Source organism: Ornithorhynchus anatinus, chromosome 3 (assembly GCF_004115215.2).
Source record: "Ornithorhynchus anatinus isolate Pmale09 chromosome 3, mOrnAna1.pri.v4, whole genome shotgun sequence".
NCBI classification, from domain to species: domain Eukaryota; kingdom Metazoa; phylum Chordata; class Mammalia; order Monotremata; family Ornithorhynchidae; genus Ornithorhynchus; species Ornithorhynchus anatinus.
The window spans coordinates 127,168,210-127,193,427 of NC_041730.1; the positions used below are offsets into that span (position 1 = coordinate 127,168,210).

Consider the following 25,218-nt stretch of genomic DNA (forward strand, 5'->3'; position numbering starts at 1 on the left):
CAGCGGGGTGAAGTATGGACTAGTGTGGGGATTCACAGGAAGTTGGGAGGTCAGCAAGAAGACTGATGCAGCAATCTAGTCAGGATAGAATGTGTGATTGTATCATTGTGGTAGCAGTTTGGATGGAGAGCAAAGAGTGGATTTTGGAGATATTGTGAAGGTGGGATAGACGGGATTTGGTGATGGATTGAATATGTGGGTTGAATGAGAGATTTGTTACATGCTTACTATGTGCCAGGTACTGTACTAGGTACAACAGAGGATACAAATTAATCAGGTTGGTCACAGTTCCTGTCCCACACTGGGCTTTACAGTCTCAACTCCCATTTTTCTGATAAGGTAACTGAGGCACAAAGAAGTGAAATAACTGGCCCAAGGTCACACAGCAGACAGGTGGCAAGAACCCGGGTACTTCTGAATCAGGCCCATGCCTATCCATTAGGCAACTCTGATTCCCCACTCCCCAAGTCAGTAGCTCACTGTGTAATCCTTTCCTCGTACCTGAATGCTCATGCGTTTTACGTTGACATAACATTTACAACGGAAACCTCTCCCGCACAAAACATAGAGGATTGCGCAGTCCACAATTTCATAGGGTAGGAATTGGTCCCCAACAAAATTTTTCCACCTTCATTAGGAAGGTGCTACAAAGGAAAGGTGGTGGAATCCTGCTTGCTGATAAGTCTGAAGCTCAAGCATGATGTTACAGGAGCATGGCTTGGGATTGCCTCTGTAATCCATCTTAAATTTAGTTTGAAAGGACACAGCCTCCTGGGAACTTGCAGTCCCACTTAAAATCACGCTGGATTCCCATTGAAATAATTCTTAGGTTGACCAGAAAGGAAATACATAGCATTTCATTGCTTCATCGCTTTATTATTTATTCATTTAGAAGCAGCATGGCCTAGTGGCAAGAGCACGGGTTTGGGAGCCAGAGGATGTGGGTTCTAATCCCGGCTCCACCACTTGTCTGCTGTGTGACCTTGGGCAGGTCACTGAACTGCTCTGTGCTGCAGTTAACTTATCTGTAAGATGGGGATGAAGACTGTGAGCCCCATGTGGGACAGGGACCACGTCCAACCTGATTAGCTTGTATCTACCCCAGCATTTAAAGCAGTGCTTGGCACATACTAAGCGCTGAACAAATACCATAATTTAAATTTTTATTATTAGTACTAGTAACTTTGATTAGCATGTGGCTGGAAATAATAGCCTGGCCCATGTACTTGTGTATGCACTTTTATTTTGTTAATGAATTGTACATCGCCTTGATTCTATTTAGTTGCCATTGTTTTTACGAGATGTTCTTCGCCTTGACTCTATTTATTGCCATTGTTCTTGTCTGTCCATCTCCCTCGATTAGACTGTAAGCCCGTCAAACGGCAGGGACTGTCTCTATCTGTTGCCGACTTGTTCATCCCAAGTGCTTAGTACAGTGCTCTGCACATAGTAAGCGCTCAATAAATACTATTGAATGAACTGTGGGCAGGGAATGTGTCGTTTGTTATATTGTACTCTCCTGAGCGCTTAGTACAGTGCTCTGCACACAATGAACACTCCATACATACGATTGATATTTCATTCTGTTGAATGGCTCATTTATCAACAAATTTGTTTAGTCCTTCTCTTCCCCTATCCTCAAGAACCTCCAATGGCTGCCCATCCACCTCTAAATGACCTCATCCTCCAGATCAGGCTGCACACTGCGCTCCTCTAGGTCCAGCTTACTCACTGTGCCCCGGTCTCACCTATCATGCCGCCAAACCCTCTCCCACATCCTCCCCCAGCCTGGAACTCCCTCCCCCTCCATATAGGCCAGACCACCACTCTCTCCACCTTCAGAGCATTATTAAGGTCACATTTCCTCCAAGAGGCCTTCCCCAGTTAAGCCTTTTTCCCAGCGCATTCTTCTTTTGGCATCATATATGCACTTTCAGACACTTGATCTTTGTCCCACCCCCAACCCACCAGCACTTATGTACATAGCTTTAATTATGTATTATTTATAACAATGTCTGTCTCCCCTTCAAGAGTGTAAGAATTGAAATTCTGTTCAATTGTACTCTCTCAAGTGCTTAGTACAGTGGACTGCATATAATAATCACTCAATATATACCACTGGTTGGTTGATTTTTCAGCACAATTCCACACCTTGTTGCGATGCATTCGTGCTTCTCATTCTTCCCAAATGGTTTCAGAAAAAAGTGAAGAGTGAATTTTTCTTGATAATTGTGAATCTTCATTTTTACGAAGCAAAATAGTTCAGGTGCAAAATCAGACATGATGCGACCAGTTTTCCCAAGAGGCTCCAGAACTGTAATGTTTCAGTGAAAAGCAATTCCCGAAAGTGAAGTCACAATACCTTATTAGTCCTCTAGGAGGGGCTGTAACTGTACGAATAAAAGTACTGAATTTGTTCGAATTATTAGCAGAAATTAAGGCCAAGGCTATTGACAAAGGAATTAAGAAAACTTACCTTTCCTCTTACAATGATAAGTCTATTTTGATATAATAATTGATTATGGTATTTGGTAAGCACATACTATGTGCCAAGCACGGTTCTGATTGATGGGGTCTCGTCTTAGGCTGTCCAGTGGTGTCCGACCCGTAAAGTCTCCGTGGACACATCTCTCCCAGACCGCCCCACCTCCATCTGCATTTGTTCTGGTAATGGATCCAGAAGGTTTTCTTGGTAAAAATACAGAAATAGATTACAAATGTCTTCTCCCGCACAGTAACTTGAGTCTCTGCCCTTGACTCTCTCTCTCACGCTGCTTCCGCCCAGCACAGGTGAGTTTTGACTTGAAGGAGACTGCTTGCCACTTGCTAGCCACCGCCCAAGCTAAGAATTGAATGGGTAGGCCTCTGCTTGACTCTCCCTCCCGTAACTGAGACTGGTAGAGTACTAGAAACTATCCAGGTGCCATTGTGAGAGGGGAATGCTGGAGTAGATACAAATTAATCAGATTGGAAAAAGTCCCTGTCCCACAAGGGGACCATAGTCTAAATTGAGGGGAGAACAGGTATTTAATCTCCATTTTCCAGATGAGGAAACTGAGGCACAGAGAAGTTAAGTGCCTTGCCCAAGGTCACACAGCTGACAGTGTGTTTTGGCATATTGTTATTATTATCATGATGTTTGTTATCCATCAAGCAATTGTTTTTATTGAGTGTCTCTGTCTCCCTGCCAGAGGCCTCTTCCCTCTTGAGTCCATCCTATATGCAGCTTCTCATATCTCAAAATAATAAAAATTATGATATTTGTTAAGGCTTAACTATGTGTCAAATGCTGGGGTAGATACAGGTTGGACACAGTCCCTGACCCACATGGGGCTCACAGTCTTAATCCCCATTTTACAGATAAGGGAAATGAGGCATGGAGAAGTAAAGTGACTTGCCCAAGTCCCCATAGCAGACAAGTGGCTGACCTGGGATTAGAACCTATGTCCTCTGACTCCCAAGCCTGGGCTCTTTCCATTAGGCCACACTGCTTCTGCATGGGATGAAGCATGGGCCTGGGAGTAAGGAAGTCATAGGTTCTAATCCTGACTCTGCCATTTGTCTGCTATGTGATCTTGGGCGAATCACTTCGCTGGGCAATAAATATGATTGAATGAACAAGTGAATGAAAGGACTTAGAGAACTGGAAACGAGGGCTTATTCAGGGTAGGCCTCTTGGAGAAGATATGCTTTTAATAAGGTTTTGAAAGTTTGGGAGAGTAATAATAATAATAATGTTGGTATTTGTTAAGCGCTTACTATGTGCAGAGCACTGTTCTCAGCGCTGGGGTAGATACAGGGTAATCAGGTTGTCCCATGTGGGGCTCACAGTTTTAATCCCCCTTTTACAGATGAGGGAACTGAGGCACAGAGAAGTGAAGTGACTAGCCCAAAGTCACACAACTGACAAGTGGCAGAGCCGGGATTAGAACCCACAACCTCTGACTCCCAAACCCGTGGTCTTTCCACTAAGCCACGCTGCTTCTCTAATCATCTGTCGGATATTCATTCAGTTGTATTGAGTACTTGCTGGTTGCAGAGCACTGTATTAAGTGCTTGAGAGTACATTTCAACAACAGAAGAAGGGCATTTCAGGCCAGAGTAGGGATGTGAGTGAGAGGTCGGTGGTGAGATAGATGAGATTGAGGAACAAGGTTAACATTGGAAGAGCAAAGTTTGTAGGATGGACTGTAGTAGGAAATCAGAAAGATAAGGTAGGAGGGGCCAAGGTGATTCGGTGCTTTATCTTCTTACAAGCACCATCACTCCTGTCCAGTGGTTACCTTTCTTTCTTTATCTAAACATCCATTGAATTCAAGACTTTTATTAACCTGTCTCTTAGTAATAATAATTGTGGCATTTCATTCATTCATTCAATTGTATTTATTGAGCACCTCTTGCGTGCAGAGCACTGCACTAAGCGCAAGGAAAATACAATTCAGCAACAGAGACAATCCCTGCCCAACAGTGGGCATTTGTTAAGCACTTTCTATGTACCAAGAATTGTACTGAGCACTGGGTGGATAAAAGCAAATGGGGTTGGACACACTGTCCCACTTGGGGATCACAGTCTCAATCCCCATTTTACAGATGAGGTAACTGAGGCACAGAGAAGTTATGTGACTTTTCTAAGGTCACACAACAGACATGTGGCAAAGCCAGAATTAGAACTGGCGACTTCTGACTCCCAGGCCCATGCTCTTGTGATTAGGCCATGTTGCTTCACCTCTTCCTTAGTCCCACAGCACTTATGTACAGATACATAATTTACGGATTTATATTAATGTCTGTTTCTCCCTCTAGACTGTAAGTTCATCGCTTGCAGTGAACGTGTCTACCAATTCCGTTATAGATTACTTCTCCAAGCTCTTAATACAGTATTCTGCATACAGTAAGTGCTCAGTAAATATGATTAATTGATTGACTGATATGGGAAGCTGTAGTCAGGATGGACTGAAGAGGGAAGGGGTCTGAGGCAGGTAGATCAAAGGTCATATGGGGAAACTGAAAGTCTTGGGTCTGGGGGAGACTTTCCTCCCTGTTCTCCCTCACCCCTCATTGGTTCCCCAACCCTCCTTAGTCCCCCGACCTTCATTTCATCAGTCTGGTCTCTTCATTGTCAAATTAAAGGACACCTTCTATATGGATAAATTTCTTGGCCTGTCCAGTGGAAAGAGCACGTACCCAGCCAGGAATCAGAGGACCCAGGTTTAATCCCGATTTGACCCTTATTTGCTGTGCGATCTTGGCCAAGTAATAATAATAATAATAACAATGATTATGGTGTTTCTTGAGTGCTTACTATGTGCCAGGCACTGTTCTAAGTGTTGGGGTAGATAAAAGATAATTGGGTTGGACACAGTCCCTGTCCCACTTGGGGCTCACAGTCTTGATCCCCATTTTATAGATAAACGAACTGAGATATAGATGAAATTAAGTGACTTGCACTTAATTGCCTCACAACATTGATGGATCTGGGGATTAGAACCCATCACCTTCTGAATCCCGGGTCCGTGCTCCATCGACTAGGCCATGCTGCTTCTTTTATTTGACTTCTCTGTGCCTCAGTTCCCTTAGCTGCAAAATGGGGATTCAAAACCTGTTCTCCCTCCTACTTAGACTGTAAACTCCATGTGGGACTCGATAATCTCATCTCTACCCCAGGGTTTAGTACAGTACTCGGCGCATAGTAAGCCCTTGCCAAATTCAAAAGTTATCATTTATTATCATTATTATTACCTTTCTGATTCTGGATTTGATTCTTCTCAAGAGCTAAAGTGTCAAATCCCCAAAGTTGGAATCAGGCTCCCATTTCCATGCGTTCCGTACACAGCAGTTCGAGGAAGAAAAGATTGCAGTTCCACAACCACTTCCTCTGTTTTGTATTGGGCGGCTGTGGTTTATGCCTCTGGGTACCTTTAGCAAATCCCTAGGCACTGATCCCTTTTGTGTAAGCCATTCTTCTGTAACCAGTTTGGGTCTTTTTTCAAAACCTTATATCAACCATGAAAACAAGCCCTTGTTCTCAACAAAATCCCGAAAATCCGGGCTGGTCTAATAAGAATTAAGAAGCCAGCCAAGTAAGAAATCTAATAGAGCCTGCCTCTCCTTTCTCTCCTCTTTATGTCTGAGTTAAAAACAAAACAAAACTTAGCTGGCACTTCGCAATGGGCCACATCCTTATCCGCCTAGTGGAAAGGAACCGTGAACCCGATCCAACTCCGTGGACAGAGATACTCCTGTTTGGCGAATTCCCCAAGATTGACCGCTTTACAAAGCGATTATTCCCTTTCTCAAGTCTCCTAAGGCCCAGTTTTGGCATTCCGAGCTCAATTTGGGGAGGTGGGAGGGGGCAAGATGGACTGGCATCCTGCCCCCTCTGCCTAAGGCCCCCTTTCTGGACACCACCCATTTAAACCCAATTTTCCGGACACTGGAAGCCTGGGTCCTGAGTCAGTGGGACTCAGCTCAGACTAACCCTGCTTCCGGGAAAAGCGGAATACAGTGGGTATTGAGTAGAATAGAGGGCAGACGGGGAATACTGTCTTGCCATGGGTGTTTGAAGGAAGGAGCTTGGCAAGCTGTTTGAGTGACATCCTGTAAGATTAGATATGAGACAATATGAAATCTATCAATCGATCAATTGTACTTACTGAGCATCGGCTGTGATCCCGATGTTGGGCAGGGATTGTCTCTATCTGTTGCCGAATTGTACCTTCCAAGCAGTTAGTACAGTGCTCTGCACACAGTAAACACTCAATAAATATGATTTAATGACTGTGTGAAGGGCGCTGTACTATGTACTTGGGAGAGTACAATATGAGAGAGTTGGCAGACCCATTCCCTGCCCAGAAGGAGCTTACAGTCTAGAGGGGGAGGCAGACAACATAAATTAATAAATCTAAGTTCTGTGGGGCTTAGGGAGAGGTGAATAAAGGGTTCAAATCCAAGTACAAGCGCGATGCAGAAGGGAGTGGAAGAAGAGGAAATGAGATCTTAGTCAGGAAAGGCCTCTTGGTGAAGATGGGATTTTAACAAGACTTTGAAGGTGGGAGAGTGACTGTATGTTGGATGTGAAAAGGGAGGGTGTTCCAGGCCAGAGCCAGGATGTGGGCCAGAAGTCCATGGTGAGATAAATGAGACTGTGGTTCATTGAGTAGGTTGGTAGTAGAGTAGTGAAGTGTGTGGTCTGCATTGTAGTAGGAAAGCAGTGAGGTAAGGTAGGAGGAGACAAGGTCACTGAGTGCTTTAAAGCCTAAGGTAAGTAGTTTGTGGGATGAGGAGGTTGATGGAGAACCACAGTGGAGGTTCTTGAAGAGTGGAGAAACATGCACTGAAAAATGATCCTGGCAGCAAAGTGAAGTATGGACTGGAATGGGTGTTGCGAGCCCCCAGTTCATACCAACCAGGACCTTCCTGGATCGGGGAAGCCACGGTGATATACAGTAGAAGTCAAATCACACCTCTGATCACCAAAGTTAATGTGGAAAGTTTTTTAACTAGTTTTATCAGCTTGCAAGGGAGTGACACATACACACACTCACTCCACCAAAGGTCCAATACCGGTCTGCTGGTCAAGAGCCCATTCTGCCAATGCTGCTTCTTTCTGCTTCCAAGTGCTACTTCCATGTGCTGGTTTAGAGTGCTTCTCTCCTGCTGCTTCTGCTGCTCCATTGCTTGTCCCCTCTGCTTCTCTGTGTTCCCTTTGCGTGGCTCCGTGCTGCTTCTCTTCTTCTTGCATCTCAGGTAGGTGCTTTCTGCGTGCCTGTGTCTGCGTCGGTGTGCCTCCTCACGTTTCAGAACGAGCGCCTTTTATCTGCCTCAGATGTTGCAGTCACTGATTGGTCCAGGCCTGTTTTTCTGTAAAACAGGGAGAGAAATCCCCACCTCCTTGTTCTGCCCTCACAGGCCAGTAATCACCTGTCTCAGGTAGAGCCCATCAGTGCCTTCCCCAGTCTCTTCCTTGTTGTTGTTGTTCATGGGATCACAAACAGTCACTAACAAGGCACCTTGTGGGCTCACCACAATGGGAAGAGACAAGAGGCAGGGAGGTCAGCAAGGAGTCTGATGCAGTAATCAAGGTGGCATAGGATTAACACAGTAACAGTTTAGATGGCGAAGAAAGGGCAGGCAGATTTTAGGGATGTCTTGACAGTTGAACCAACAGGATTAGGTGACCGATTGAATATATAGGGTCAATGAGAGAGATGAGTTGAAGATAATACCAAGATTACAGTACCTACCAAGTCTACCCCACTCTTACACTGTACTCACCAAGCATGTAGTACATTGCTCTGCACATAGGTTCAATAAATATGATTCATTGATAAAATTGTGCCAGAAGTCCAAAATAAGCATCCCCACTGGTTCCCGTCTGCCAAAGTTTTTGTTATTAATTATTATTACTCAGGCTCTAGAGGGCCTGGAAGGTATGAGAGAGTATGATTTGTGCTATGTAAACCACTAATGGCAAGAGCACAGGCTTGGGAGTCAGAGGACTTGGGTTCTACTCCTGGCTCCACCGCTTGTCTGCTGTGTGACCTGAGGCAAATTACTTCACTTTTTGGGGCCTCAGTTGCCTCATCTGTAAAATGGGGATTAAGACTGTGAGCCCCACGCTGGATGACCCGATGACCTTGTATCTACCCCAGTGCTCAGAACAGTGCTTGGCACGTAGTAAAGCCTTCACAAATATCATTATTATTATTAGTCGATTCCTCTGGGTGGGGTCTCAGCCCTGAAGGCGTAAGACCTGGACTTGGGCGCCATTACTGTTGGGAGAGTCCTTCAAGATTCATTTGGAGAACTTCTTCTGGGGGAAATTGAGTCCACCACCAGATGCTGACCGATGGACACACAGAATTACTCAAAGGGAGCAGTGGAAGAAGTCTAAGATTGGAGTCAATTCCATTCTTGCAGTCTAGTTAAATTTGGTCTGCAAGCAAATCTAAGGCTGAAAGCCACCGTCGAGACAATCTTAAAACCGGTGATTCTTTGTCTAGCTCCAATTGTGTCGATATGGGGATAGTCCCAAGGTTTGGCCTCCTGCCTCCTCTAAAATCTCCTGAAAGGGAGAACTAGGAACCTTCTTGTTTTCTAAGTCACTCTGAAGAATCATCTGTGGACTCTGACCCCAAGCCCCTAGGAAGCAGATCACACTGGTGGTTAGGCAGCAGCTTAGTAGACCCTAGAATCATTGTGAAGGAAATGACCAAGTGAGCCATACCGCCAGGTACTGGGATTCCTCTATATGGGAAGCTCCATGGAAGCTGAGTGCATTCCAGGGCCCCGAATGACCTATTATGATTCATTCATTTATTCAATCACATTTACTGAGCACCTGTTGTGGGCAAAGCACTGTACTAAGTGCTTGAGAGAGAACAGTATAACAATGATAATGATACTAATGATGGTACTTAAGTGCTTAATATGTGCCAAACGTTGTAAGTGCTGGGGATGATACAAGTTAACGAGGTAACAAGACACCCTGCCCACAAAGGGCTTACACTTTAAAAGGAATTTACAGTCTAGACAATTGGTTTCACCGGCCTCCAAACTAGGGAAAGGGAGGAGAAAACCAAAATCACTCCTTGGTACTGCTCTCTGAAGTGTAAACTGAATCAGAGAGAAGGATTAGGGAGAAAACGGAGGGTCGGGTTGGGAAAAATAAGTGAACCTTGACCATCTTGAGACAAGAGGAAGTGAACTGTAAGCCAGGGAGAGCTTGGTAGCTGTGGACCCTTGATGGACACAGAAGACCCTTGGAGGTTTAGACTCCTGCAGCCAGGACTTGGGTAGAGTGAGGCGCTTGTTCCCCAGAAGGAGAAAAACATGAACCCTGGGACACCTACAGTCCCATGATGACTGTGCTGTTGCAAATCAATCTACTGCCCATAGCAGTCTAAGGAGAGAATGACCAGGGCATGAGCTAGGACTTCCACTATAGTAAGGGAGAAGAGGTATCAGAGCCAAAGAAGGAAATGGCAGAATATTCATTCATTCAATTGTATTTATTGAGCGCTTACTGTGTGCAGAGCACTGTACTAAGCACTTGGAAAGTACAATTTGGCAACAGATAGAGACAATCCCTACCCAGCAATGGGCTCACAGTCTATGGAGAACAAACCCTGTCGGTGGACTCTCTGCACCAGCTCCACTCCCATACACTCAGTTCTACAAAATGGTTTGGCTGACACACTTCCCTCCCTCCATATAAACTACAGAGGGCCTCTTCACCCGTTAGGTCAAGACAAAGCCCCTGGCTTCCTATTACAATCCATCCCCTAGCCTCAACTTCCCACACTTCCAAGATTTTCTTTAATATTTGTTCAGCATTTATTATATACCAAGCACTGTATAAGCGTTGGGGTAGATACAAAATAGTCAGGTCCCACGTGGGTCTCACAGTCTGAGTAGGAGGGAGAACAGATATTGAATCTCTATTTTGCAGATGAGGGAACTGAGGGACAGAGAAGGTTTAAGTGACTTGCCCAAGATCACGCAGCAGACTCTCTTCCTTGCTCCCCCAGATGGAGTCCAGCTTTGCCCCTACTTTCTTGTCTGCCGCTTTTCCTGGTTTTCTCATTTCTGACTTGGCACCTACTCAAATGCCTGTTCAAGACCTCTCTCTTCCCTCCTCCAAACACCCCCTACTATCCCATCTCCTCCAGGAAGATTGTTTTTCTGCAAGAGAGGACGTGAAGGTAACAATTTTCCACCCACTCCTACCCTCCTGTCTCAACTCTTTCTGTTGCCGACTTGTTCATCCCAAGCGCTTAGTACAGTGCTCTGCACATAGTAAGCGCTCAATAAATACTATTGAATGAATGAACTCTGACACAAAATCCACAGACACTCAATTCTGAACCCAGTGTGAATCAATTTTATTTCATTCTGTGCCGTTTCCTTCTCGTCTTGGTGTATGATCACCTTCCTAGGTTTTGCATTTGCCTGTCCCGCTTGGTGCCTGCGTGTTTCAAGTCACAAATTCTTAAAGTAGAGGGAACATGTCTGGGACAATTATTCTACGTAGTGTCCAATACTGCTATATGCATATTTGGGTGTATAATAAATACTAAATAATAATGATGAAGAATGGCCCAAGAATGCAGAAATGTGGCAAAGAGCCCGTTGTTCTCATTAGATCCCGAAACATTTTGGCTTTTCACTTCCAAAGACCCAGTACTGATGGAAAACGTACAGGTTTTTCTTTTTTTTTTAAAGGTTGTTAACAGACAAAAGTCTTTCCACACCATCAGGTCTTGCTTCTTTCGCATTCCTCTCCTCTTTGATCCCTTTTCCAGTAAAAATCCCTTATAACATTACTCACAGGCCTGGAAGGAGGAGACAAATAAGGGAGGAGCCATGCCATGTGGGTGTGAGAGCTTGGGTCTTTCCAAAATAAATGGTTTTGTGGTATTTGCCTCGTAAATACAAGGAGCTACTGGGGTTTCCTCAGCATGGCACCAGAGGCCACAAGGAGGGTGGAGGAAAAAACTCCAACTAAAATTTTCTCCTTTGGAGTTTAGCATTCTTGAGACTCCATCTTTCCCCAGTGGCAAATATCCTGGTGTTTCCATCGTCATGCAGCTGAAACCCAGGTGGCAAAGGAAACCTTTTAAGTGTCGCAAGGATCAAATGGGAGTCCTGCGGCCTAGAGTAGCCTCTCCAGGTTGTCTTTTGGACTCAGTGAAAAACCCCAATCCAGTCTCATGAGATCTCCTACGCTTCAGCTGGGTCGTTGATGGGATGTCCTCAAATACCCCTTCACTTCCTGTACCCAAACCCTTGGCAGAGTGCGGGTACTAGCCATCTGCTGCCTTCTTTCTTGCCCCTTTGTGCTGACTGGAGGCCGGAGACCACTCTGAAAAACAGGCTTAATGTCAGGAGGGGCTTAGCTGAACCCTAGAGGACCGCTTGGAAAAATGTAAAGCTAATAAGGAATAACAGCAATCCTAATGATGCATTTCATTTTAGGCCCACGGCCCTAGGCTCTGAGAATCCTGCCTCTCTCTTCCCAGAATCCATCAGTGTGTATTTAAAAATAGAAATGGTTAATAAATATAATACTAATTCATACGCACATAAAAATCTGAGTCTGTTAAACTGTTAAATCCAACTACAGATTTTGTGAGACAAATTCAAGCTTTGCATATGCCCATGACTGCCTCCCACAGAGGTCCAGGTCTACTAGAGAAAGGGGAAATGAATACTTGAGCCCTATCTGGTGAGTTCAATTAACAGTCAGCAGTAGATAGGGATCATTCAGGCCTCTGTTCCATTTTGTCTGAGTGGGACACTCCTTTTAGGTGTCTACAACTGCTGAAAATCCCTGCTCAGGTCGATTCTGGTTGGAACAACAAATTCTGCCTGGATCCGAGGTTTGATTGGGCCTACTGGTATCCCAGAAGAAGTGTGCCTTAGTGGAAAGAGCACAGGCTTTGGAGTCAGAGGTCTTGGGTTCTAATGCCGCCTCGCCACTTGTCAGCTGAATGACTTTGGGCAAGTCACTTTACTTCTCTGTGCCTCAGTTACCTCATCTGTAAAATGGGGATTAAGACTGTGAACCCCACCTGGGACAACCTGTTACCCTTGAATCTAACCTGGCGCTTAGAACAGTACTTGGCACATAGTAAAAGCTTAACACTGTCATTATTATCATTATTATTATTATTTCCCAAACCATCTTTCCCTGCTTCCCTTGGAGGATGTGGGAGAGTGAGGATCAATTTATGATACAATTCCAACCCTTTGCTTCATGGTCTTCCTAAAGAAGCTGAAGGAAGCCCTTTGTCTGGATTCTTCAGTGACAAGTGTAAAACCAAGATTTACCTTTATATACTTAAAACCATCCGTCATCAAACTAACAATTGAGTCCAAAACAACATTTAAAAACAGAGACCATCTGATGGGTATTTCTGGTTAGACCCTACCCATTGCTAGAGCTTCTTTATGAACAGCGAAGAACAGAGAAGCAGCTTGGCTTAGTGGAAAGAGCACAGGCATGGGAGTCAGAAGACGTGGGTTCTAACCCCGGCTCCACCACTAGTCTGCTGTGTGGTCTTGGGCAAGACACTCAATTTCTCTGTGCCTCAGTTACCTCATTTGTAAATTGGGGATTAAGACTGTGAGCTTCATGTAGGACAACCTGATTACCTTGTATCTACCCCTGTGCTTAGAACAGTGCTTGGCACATATTAAGCGCTATTACTGTAATTATTATTATTATGAACTTGTTTGACTTTTGAATAGTGCTTCCCAATCAATTTCACCTTCTCTTAGATAAAGGATGAGAGGACAGCTCCTGTCTACTCTTGAAAATGTAGAGAGGAAATGGACTGAATGCAGGCATTCGTTTGCCTGAGTATCCCTTGAAAAACTAGCTGGGCCTGTACAGTGAAAGAAGTAACTTTTTATCAGGGTGAAGAGAAGGAATGCAGTTCCTCAGAGGAAAGTGAGCCTAAACTGTCAGAGAGTTGAGCTTCTTATCATTCAAGAATGTGATGTAAAGAAGCAGCATGGCCTAGTGGATAGAGCACAGGCCTGGGAGTCAGGAAGACCTGGGTTCTAATCCCAGATCTGCCACCTGTCTGCTGTGTAACTTGGGCAAGTCACTTTATTCTCTGGGGCACAGTTACCTCATTTGTAAAATGAGGATTAAGACTTGGAACCCCACATGCGAAGGGGACTGTGTCCAACCCCTGGGCTTAGAACAGTAACTTGCACATAGTAAGCACTTAACAAATACCATAAAAAAGAAGGAAAAATACAGGGCATTGCAAATAACTGTGTTCATAAGCAAGACATGCATGAATTTACTGAAATTTCGTTGCAAATGAAGTAAAATCTAATGCATTCCTAACCCGACGAGTTCTGGTAAGAAACTCTGAAAAAGAAAAGCAAACAGAATGCACAGCTGACTACGATGTTGAAATGACCCAAGAAAATTTAAGTTTCTCCACTGACATCTCTATTCTCTATTATACCCAACTGACACCTCCTGACCAATAAACCACAGTACTCATATTCTATTTCAAACTATGATGATATGGCTAGCAAAACTGTTGTTATTTGTGATCGACTGATGTATTAGACTTTGAGCACTGTTTCATTTTAATCCAACATCTATGGCAACAGAAAAATTTTAAATGACTTAAAATAGGAGTCATGTTATGAAGCAACATTCCCACATCTCTTTCCTAGATGGACACTAAGCAGGAAGGAGAGGACACTAGGGGCATTATCATTTGAAAGATCCCCTCATCTCTTTCCACCCCTAAAACCCCAATTTACTATTCAGATATGCATAGATCCCCAGAAGCACATGAACCTTTAGGAATTTTTCAGTTCAATCTGGTTTCAAACACCTGTTTTTTTTTTAAAGTAGGGTGGAAGATCTCCTCGGGTATTTCCTTAAATTTTTTCCCCCTCAATACAGTCACTGTAAGAAGAGACTTGTAAATTCATAAGTTCATCCTAATTCTGTCCTATGCATTTACCTTGATTTAGTACATCTGTGTGATGAATGGTGTGTATTTATAGTCATCAGTAGGAGCAATATGTGTTTTAGAATGTGACATCTGGAAACTTGGATCACTTTTAAGCACATCACAGAGAATTACTTTTCTGAGATATTTCCTTTCTCCCCAAACTCTCTAAGCTGTCCAGAGATTCCCTGGGTAAATGGTAGCTGAAAACTTATCTCTTGTGGGTATCACATCTTTCTTCTCACTCCAATAGAGAACCCTCATCTCAAAACCAAGATTCAGATTAAGTTAAATGTTGAATACTCACTGAGTTCCACAGCTCTAATTTCAGCATGAATGCTTTAATGGTCCTCTGTGTGCCATCCGATGTTTGAACCTCGAGCATTCATTTAGTCATTTGCATCATTTGCAAATGTCACAAAAGAGTAATATTTCTAGAGAAGTACCTGCTCTGCCAATATTGTAACATGTGAGTCAGAAAAAATTAAAGCTAAAATAAAAAATCCAGAAGCTTATGAAATTTGGGAAATATATACCTAATATTTACCAGAAAAATAAACCCCAACAAAAACCTGGTAATTGCTCCCATTTCTCCCCCCCAAGGAAATCCGTTATTCTAATTGAAAGTTAGAGATAACGAATCAACCTGTGTTCTTTCATTTAATTTATTCTGAAAATATTCTTCTATCTTCAGAGTTGCTTTTGTTCAGTGTTTTCCTCTTTCTTCTCATTCCCCTCTTAGGTTTTGACTTAACACTTGCCATTCTCTCCCTGATCACTTTTCTCAACAATTTGCTCTTTGACGTGCATTCCTTCAATAGACTGAGAATTCCAGATGAAGCATCCTAAGTTTTCCTCTTTCTTTTCACACCTTGGTTGCTTATTTACATTCATACCATTAATATACAGATTTATACAAGGGCCTTAATTTTGACCACCCCCAAAGCCACAATCCAACCCGACTTCTCCCTCCTTTAGACCTTCAAGATGCATTCGTACTACCTGCAACCACATTCCGCTACACTCATTCCCTCATACTGATACTTTAATGTGGGGACTCCAACATCATCTTTATAAAGGATGGAAATGGCATTCAGTTTGGTAGGGACACAGCAGGCCTTTCCGGCTTTCATGGGGTTTTTTAGATGCACCAAAGTCTGGACGATGGCATGTTTAGTCGGCGTCACGTCGTCGGCCAGAGGGAAGTAGCAGCCTCCTTTGCATTCGTAAGCGTCATACTCCGTGGGGGCAATAATCCAGCTGTCCCAGCCGATGTCTTTGAAGTTCACCCGGAGGGAGGTCCTCTGACAGTGGCTGTTGGGGCCAGTGCTTCGTTTGCTCCTTCCCAAAGAGGGCCCGGTGACGAAGACAAATTTGTCATCCATTTCTTCCTCCTCTCTCTCACGTTCCCTCACCGGGCCATTCCTGGACAGCTTTCTGAGCATGCTGTCTTGCTCGTGACCTATCATCTCGCGGAGTTCCATTCTGGTTTCCTTTGTCCCATTGCTACGGTCGTCTGAGAACACTACGAAAAACGGAAGGTTCTTGGAATCCGGAGGGACGCTGACATCTAGCTTTCCGCACTGAAAATCTCCCACCGTTTGGCTCTCCACTACCACTTCCAGTTGGTTTTTGTTCTTTGATTGGTCCGTTCTCACCCAGCGTTTCACCGCACTGGACACCTCAAACATTTTCCAACCGCTTTCCCGGATGGGCTGGGTCATGAGGAATGATTTTGTCCCTTCTGGGCCGTCCCAGGAGTCGCCTCCATCTTGGATGTCATAGATCGATATGTTGCCTTTCAGTTCGTGATAGAACTCAACGTCATCCTGGCAGGAGACATAGAGCCTTAGCTCAGCTCTGGTGATCTGCTCGTGCCGTGGGATAGAGAGGTTAAAGAGCAAGACATGTTTCTGAAATGGATATCCTTCTAGAGATGTTATAGACACCGCATCTGCAAGGGAAGTGAAGAACACAGTTACCTCATACAGAGCGACATTTACATCACTGTTGTGAAGAGCAAACAGAGCCAGAGGACATCCAAACAATAATAATAATAATATTGGTATTTGTTAAGAGCTTACTATGTGCAGAGCACTGTGCTAAGCGCTGGGGGAGATGCAGGATAATCAGGTCATCCCACATGAGGCTCACAGTTAATCCCCATTTTACAGATGAAGTAACTGAGGCACAGAGAAGTTAAGTGACTTGCCCACAGCCAGCTGACAAGTGGCAGAGCCGGGAGTCGAACCCATGACCTCTGACTCCTAAGCCCAGGCTCTTTCCACTGAGCCATGCTGCTTCCCTATAAGAGAAGATGGGGCAGCCATCACCAGTGGATAGAGCATGGCCATGGGAGTCGGAAGGTCCTGCATTCTAATCCCAGCTTTGCCACTTGTCAGCTGTGAGACTTTAGGCAAGTCACTTAACTTCTCTGTGTCTCAGTTTCCTCATCTGTTAAAAAAAAAAGGGGGATTCAATACCTAATTTCCCCCCTACTTAGATTGTGAACCCCATGTGGGGCAAGGACTGTGCCTGACATGATTTGCTTCTATCTACCCCGGTGCTTAGTACAGTGCCCGGCACATAATAAGTGTTTAACAAATACCATAAAAAGAAAGAAAAGAAGGCTTGTCCCTTACCAAAGCAATTTTCTGAGTCCTATTCCTGATTCCAGCTCATTATATAGTTTTATACATTTGGTATTTGGAAAACATTTGGAAATCTCAAGTTAAAGACACTACCAATTCAATAAATTCATCTTGGAGAAAGTTTATGTTTTGGTTTAAAGATGCTGAGCATATTTCAAACTAAATCTCTTCTCTTTATTAGGGAAAATTTAAGAGGAGTTACATTTCATATCACTGCCTTGTCAGAAGTACATAAGAAGCTACCAGGAGACTGGGGAATGAGGGATGAAAATCTAAATTTATGAAAATCCATCTAAGTTTTAATAAGTTTCACAAAGTGGCAGTACCAGATGTTGTATCGCTAAAGCTTGAAGAGAGATGAAGAATGGGCCATGAAAGTGACCAGTTTGGGTCGGTGAATCCCTTGCCCAAAGAGGTGGTATGGCTTAGGACAGTTAGCCATATGATTCTTTTAAGGTCATGGTTTGCAGCCAGCTAATGACCAGAAATCATTGACAGGTGGTGACCCATATGAAGTGATTTGCCTAAAAAGGACTTAGCCCACTCCCTAAGCATGATTTCTCAATGGCTCAATTAGGTTTATCATTACTGGGGAAAAAAACAAAAAACAAAAGTCAACATAACAATTCTCTAAATACAAAGACTTTTGCAAATTATGAAAAATATATTTTGAGGTGTGGTCAGGTAGCGGTCAATTCTATTAAGTTTGTTTATCATGAGAACAGACGATAAAAAAAGAAATGCAACATCCCAGGCCCATGGCATTTATTGTTCTGGAGGGACATAATCTAGTGTTAAGGGACACCTTCGGAAGACTTAAGGGGCCACAGTGCAGCTTGGAAGTTAACTCCTTCAACAGACTTTTACAAGTGCCATACCTTCGATACTGAAGCTCCTCACTATGTTGGACGCAGGGGTGGTGGATTTATCGGTGGTGTATCTGTTGTACAGATCGATCATGAACTGCGGTGGCTCCACTTTGGTTCTGTCTTGGGTCGGGACCCCCGAGAGGTTCAGACTCCGCAAAAAATCCACCTTCATGTTCTCCAGAAAAGTTTTAAAGTCAAAGCTCAGGTCATCTTCCTCGTTTCTGCTGTCTCCAAAAACCGAATTGGCCCTTCCCATGGCAGCCACTTGGTCCCAGTCCTCTAGAGGTTTGCATTTCCCGCAACCCACCAGGAAAAACAAAGCTGGCAAGACCGCCAATAATCCAAAATAGCACATTTTTGGCGGGGGTGCCCAGAATGCCCCCCAGGTGGGGGGAGAAACGGGTTAAGATCGTCGAAGAATCGGAAGAAAGAAGACTTAAAAATGAGCGAGCCACCCTAACTCATCCTTTCCCAGCTACTTTCTAAAGTTCCTTTGCAGTCTGTCGCAAGCTACAGTCTCTCATCAGTTGTCAACCAGATTGGTCATACACTTGCACTTATCTAAGTCGTTGATGCCATGCTCTGGTTCTCCTTATCTACCAAAGCTCTTAGTTAATGAAGATTCTATAAACATCTGACAAACACATATGGCTTGTGGGAAGAACACTGTATACGGTTAAGAATGCACATTTCAGTTTGGGGTCATTGTTGCTTAATTATATTCTTTTCCTCATTTCCTTTCCAGTCCCCACCATAAGAGTTGTGGGCCTTTGGACCTCACAACTCCGACTTTTCCAGGCTGTTTGGGCTCAGTAAAAATGAGGGGAGTCGGTCTCCTTCAAATCTAGATACCACAGGTGACGCTCGATGTTCTCCGAAAATCGAATCAGATCCAATCATTCGAGGAATACGCTCTGCTCCAACTTGATGAGCTTTTGGGACCGTTCACAGAAACTTTAGACACGTTCTTCCGTTTATCAGCCATGAGCTATTATTTGTACACAGAGAGGTATCTGTTTTGTGTCAAATGTGTCTCAAATTGCTTGCAGCCCGCAACTTTCAGAAGATTGTATTCTTTGGTGTGGGGAGAGAAAATAACCCGCTTTCTTAGGGAGTATAGTGTAATGCGTTTCTACTGGGTATGAACATAAGGTCCTGGTTAAATCTAATGCTCACGAATACCCACTTTTTCAGTGACCTCAAATTGATGATAAACCCAAGACCCATGTTGCCTAACCCTTCAGGGAACAGGGTTTATTTTAGGATGACACATGTGGATATTGACCAAGACAAAGAGGAGATTCCTTCTAAAAATACACTTGTGGGTGTTGGTTTATTCCAAGGAAACTTTGCACAGGACACTGTCGTCAGTTAAAAAGAAACATTAAGTCCCTTGAGTGTGGAGAGCTTCGTAATATTTGGGTGAGAATTACTAAGCAAGATGCTCACTTAGTCCTTGTCCTCAAGAAGTGGAGAATTTAATAGAGAAGACAAGAGGCCAACAGTGTAGAATAGATACACTACAGGCAAAACCACCTACATGTAAAATAGCAATAATTGTGGTGTCTGTGAAGGGCTTACTGTATACCAAACACTAATGGAAAGAGCAAGGGCTTAGGAGTCGGGGTTGTGGGTTCTAATCCTGGCTCTGTCAGCTGGTTGACTTTGGGCAAGTCTCTTAATTTCTCAGTTCGTTATCTTATCTGTAAAATTGGGACTAAGACTGTGAGCCTCAAGTGGGACATCCTGACTACCCTGTAGCTACCCCAGCACTTACAACTGTGCTCAGCACATAGTAAGTGCTTAACAAATACCAGAATTACTATTACTATTATTACTTAGTGTTGGAGTAATAATAATGGCATTCGTTAAGTGCTTACTATATGCCAAGCACTGTTCTAAGCACTGAGGGCGATACAAGGTAATCAGGTTGTCCCACATGGGGTTCACAGTCTTGATCCCCATTTTATGGATGAGGTAACTGAGGCACAGAGAAGTTAAGTGACTTGCCCAAAGTCACACAGCTGACAAGTGGAGAATTTGACAAGTGGAATAGATACAAGATAATCAGGCTGAACACCATCCCTGTCCCACAGTCTAAGCGGGAGATAGAACAAGTCCTGAATTCCCATTCAACAGATGGGGAAACTGAGCCACCCAGAAGTGAAGCAACTTGTGTGACCTTGAGCAAATCAATTAACTCTGCTCTGTCTCAGTTTCCTCATTTGTAAAATGTTTAAATTCCTGGTCTCTCTACTCCTTAGACTATGAGCTCCAAGTGAGATGGGGACTGTGGTTGATATAATTATCTTTACTCCAGTGCTTGGCACACAGTAAGTGCTTATCAATTACTATTATTATTATTACTGAGAGTCTTTGCTGGGATGGTTTATAGAATGACTTGCAGATTCAGATACTGGAATGAACTCACCCACCCTCACTTTGTGGGCTGAATGGTGGGAGTTTCTTTGATTTCTTGGTTTGCTTTTCAGATGGGTAACTATTATTTGGAGAAGTGTTCTATTCATAATGGTTTGGGGGAATCCTATTCATCATTATCCCTCACATGATTTATTAATTTATTCCTCTATGTTCACAATGAAGACTCATGTGAGAAAGAGGCTATTAAATTACAAGAGAAGAAAATCTGCCTCATTCATTCATTAGGCCATACATTTGATGTTCACCCATGGGGTGAAGCAGAGTTTTCTACAGCTTTCAAATATTATGAGGACAATATGTCTCATGCTATGTTCTGATTCTGCTTAGTCGTCTGAGCTGAGGGCTCTGCTGTCAGACTCAGCTTGGTTTATTTTTGTACCAATGAATCTCCCTGTGTGGGCAAGACATGTCACCTAGCATCTCTTGCTTTCTACATTTTCACATCTGAAACTGAGAGGAATTACAACTGACCTATCCAACCGGCTTCTCAAGTATGTCCCAGGGACTCAATTTCAGAATTTCCTAGAATTTTTGGCCAGCAATCCAAGTTATGCAGGGGGTTGATTATCCCTTATATTCATCCAATGAGACTCGAATTTGAGTCCTCCAAATCCCATGATGGGGGTAAAGTCCTGGCATGGACAGACCCAGCCCAGAATTGACTCTACACCATAGCCCATTGCCCAGGACAACCTTGGGAGGCCATTGCAAAATGGTCATATTACTCTGTCAATCACTGGCTGGCTGACTCCTCCTCTAGCCTGGAAGCTCCTTGTGGGTAGGGGCAACTCTATTTTATTGGACTCTTCCCAGGGCTTAGTATGGTGCTCTGCATATAATAAGCATAAAAATAAATATCATTGATTGATTGATCAATAAAGGGAGAATTATCTCTGGTGGAAATAACATGGAGGTCCAAGAACATTTGGATCTTAGTTACACCAGTAGGACAGGGCTAGGACTGTACTGGGAAATGTAGTTTCATGTAAAAATTTCTCAGTGCTCTACGGAGAGGCATTTTGGATCCTTTAGAACAAAACATACTTGATGTCAGGGCTCTCCTTTTTCTAATCAATCTATCAATCATATTTATTGAGCACTTACAATGTGAAGAACACTGCTTTGGTGAGTACAGTAAAACAGAATTAACAGAAATGTTCCCTTCCTATGACGAGCCTTCAGTCTAGAGCTTATGTACTCTCAGATTCTTAGTTCTGTTCTCTGCCACCAAGTAGGAACTGAATAAACAGTAATGATTGATTGACAGATTAAATGACAGCTTTTCCTATCTCAGGTTCACAAACACTGACCCCGCGTGGAACAAAGCAAATTGAACCAAATCCCCAATTAACTCAGAGCGACTTATAACAAGTAGCATGTGAACAAACTGCAGAAACAAGAACAAACAACTGTTTCTTCAGGGAAATAATAATTATGATATTTGTGAAGGGGTTACTATGTGCTAGATACTGTACTAAGCACTGGGATGGATACAAACAAATTAGGTTGGACACGGTCCCTATCCCATGTGGGTCTCACAGTCTCAATCCTCATTTTACAGATGAGGTAACTAAGGCTTAGAAAATAATTATAATTATAGTATTTGTTAAGTGCTTACTATGTGCAAAGCACTGTACTAAGTATTGGGGTGGACACAAGCAAATCAGGTTGGACACAGTCCATGTCTCACAGGGGGCTCTCAGTCTTGATCCCAATTTTCCAGAAGAGGTAACTGAGGCTCAGAGAAGTTAAGTGACTTGCCCAAGGCCACACAGCAGATAAGTGGTGAGCTGGTATTAGAACCCAGGCTCCCAGGCTCGTGTTCTATTTACTATGCCATACTGCTTCCCAACCCAACGTCACACAGCAGACAAGAGGCGGAACCAGGAGTAGAACCCATGACCTTTGACTCCTAGGCTTGTGCTCTATCCACTAAGCCATACTACTTCTCTTGAGAGGTTGTTGGGTTGAGATACAAGGCTAAAACCAACATTTCAGCCTTGCATCTCAACCCTTACTCAGGAAGCTTACAGAATCCTACAGAATCTCGTGGGATTCTGCACAGTAGCTAGCAGAATCAGTCAGTGTTATTTATTAAGTGCTTACTGTAAGCAGAACACTGTACTAAGCACTGGGAGAATACAATACAACAGAGTTGGTAGATACATTACTTGCCCAACTCTACTCATTTCTTCACTGAAAAGAGAAATACAATTGTGCCATCGATTTCAAGGGTAAATAAATTATAATGTATAAGTTATTGGACTAGGTATAATAATCATCATAGTAATAATAATGGAATTTGTATTAAGTGCTGAGGTTGATTCAAAGTAACAGAATGAGATACAGTTCCTAATGCACATGGAACTCCCAGTTTAAATAGGAGGTAGATCAGATATCTAGCCTCAGTTTTATAGAGGAGAAAACTGAGGTACAGAAAAGTTAAACGACCTGCCCAAGGACACATGGCAGACAAGTGACAGAGCTGTGATTGGAAAAGTGGACACAGCCGCCCTAAATGGTGAATGGTTTTACCTTAATTCAATTTTTAAATTTTGAAACCCACCAGGTGGGTACCACTAGCATATCTGGAGAAGCAGCGTGGCTCAGTGGAAAGAGCACGGGCTTTGGAGTCAGGGCTCATGAGTTCGAATCCCAGCTCTGCCACTTGTCGGCTTTGTGACTGTGGGCAAGTCACTTAACTTCTCTGTGCCTCAGTTCCCTCATCTCTAAAATGGGGATTAAGACTGTGAGCCCCACGTGGGACAACCTGATTCCCCTATGTCTACCCCAGCGCTTAGAACAGTGCTCGGCACATAGTAAGCACTTAACAAATACCAACATTATTATTATTATTATTATATCTCCTACTACTAATAATAGTAATGGTATTTGTTAAGTGCTTACTTTGTGCGAAGCACTGATATAAGCGCTGAAGGGATACAAGGTGATCAGGTTGTCCCAAGTGGGGCTCACAATCTTAATCCCCATTTTACAGATGAGGTAACTGAGGCCCAGAGAAGTGAAGTGACTTGCCCAAAGTCACACACCTAACAAGTGGCAGAGCCAGGATCGGAACCATGACCTCTGACTCCCAGGACTGGGCTCTTTCCCCTGAGCCACGCTGCTTCGCTACTATCTCTACTCCTACTGCTACTGTACTAGGTTTAGGAGTCAGAGGACGTGGGTTCTAATCCCAGCCCTGCCGCTTGTCTGCTGTGTGATCTTGGGCAAGCCACTTCTCTGTACCTCAGTTACCTCATCTGTAAAATGGGGATTAATACTGTGAGCCCCACGCAGGACAAACTGATTACCTTGTATCTACCCCAGTGCTTAGAACAGTGCTAGTCACACAGTAAGTGCTGCTTAACAAATACCACATTATTACTACCACTCCTATATTCAGTGCATTCCTATTCCCCAACAGTTTGTTCTCTAGAGGATATGAAGAGTGTTTAAATGTGATCCTACAGTGTATTATGGAAGTATTTAAAAAACTAACTTGGTATTTTCATGGGTTTAACATTTAGTTCATATTTTAAATCTGCATAACCGGAACACAAGTCTTGATAAACAGTTAATTGCCTTATTCATTCAATAGTATCCATTGAGCGCTTACTATGTGCAGAGCACTGTACTAAGCGCTTGGAATGTACAATTCAGCAACAGATATTAAAATTAGCTATGCTTGGTGAGTTCAAAATATTGTTGGTTTTGTATTTGAAATCCAATAATGTGTAAAAATTAGGATAAAACTATGGAATAAGAGAATTTTCTGGAAATATGACACTCATTTGCATGGTACAAGTGTTGCAGATCATTTCTTACAATTATCCACCACCTGAAGAATGCTTCAATAATTTTAGCCTAAGCGTGTTGACCACTGTTTCTTTAGAGAAATAAACCTAAATTGGGAAATTAAAATGTTTCTGAAAACTGAACTGGAAAAATTCTTATGAAAGTCATTTTGAATTTTTAGTCTTTTCCTAAAGAGTTTAAAGCAATGAAAATAGAATCCGTATATTCATCTCGTGAGATACTTGAAGAGCCTGTAGCCAGGATACTAAGAATGTCCATCTCTTCAAAAGGATTAAGAGTGACAGATATCTTATCTTCCTCCTCTCTCTGAGACACCCAAACTGGTTTCCTCTGCTCCGTGACTCTGGCTTTGGGAGGATTGCCCCTTAGCCTGTAGTTAATAGAATGCGGTTGTCTGGAGATTCCGGAATTCAAACTTGAAATGGCTGGAGTTGTTATAGCTCTTCTTCCTTCCTCGGCTTGCCCTCTGGTCAAGAGCAGGAAACTGTCAATGTCTGAGTATATATGGATGAAGGAGAGGCTAGATAATCCTCAAATGGGATAATTCTCACCCTGAAGAATAAGAATCTAGTGACTCTTTTCCTATCTTGGATTATAAATTAAAACATGTGGAATGGGAAGTTATTTCTTTCTTGGGGTCTGCTCACTGCTTCTCAAGGTACCCTGTGTAACTTCCAAACTCTAGGAGTTGGGTCCTGTTTCCTCTTCGATTTATACTCTCTTTTCCAGTAACACATGGGTGCCATTCCGTAGTGAACAGTGGGCTAAGGAAAACTCTTGTGATAATGCAGGTATTTTGAATGGTACTACACCCTCTTTTCTTCTTCTCCCTCTCCCTTCCTGTGTCGCCCTGACTTGCTACCTTTATTCATCACCCCCCCCCCCCAGCCCTACAACACTTGTGTACATATCTCTAATTCATTTATTTCTATTAATATTTGTCTCCCATTC

The 25,218-nt window shown here is 43.3% G+C and overlaps 1 protein-coding gene across 1 annotated transcript; it reads right to left on the reverse strand.

The window, feature by feature from the left end:
- Positions 1–13,704: 13,704 nt before the first annotated feature.
- Positions 13,705–18,489, reverse strand: GDF2 (growth differentiation factor 2). The gene is made up of 2 exons (XM_001507651.4): positions 18,016–18,489; positions 13,705–16,440 (listed from the first exon to the last, which is right to left on the reverse strand). Exons 1-2 carry the CDS (start codon positions 18,359–18,361, stop codon positions 15,485–15,487), a joined length of 1,302 nt encoding a protein of 433 aa, XP_001507701.1. The 5' UTR covers positions 18,362–18,489; the 3' UTR covers positions 13,705–15,484.
- Positions 18,490–25,218: the final 6,729 nt, after the last annotated feature.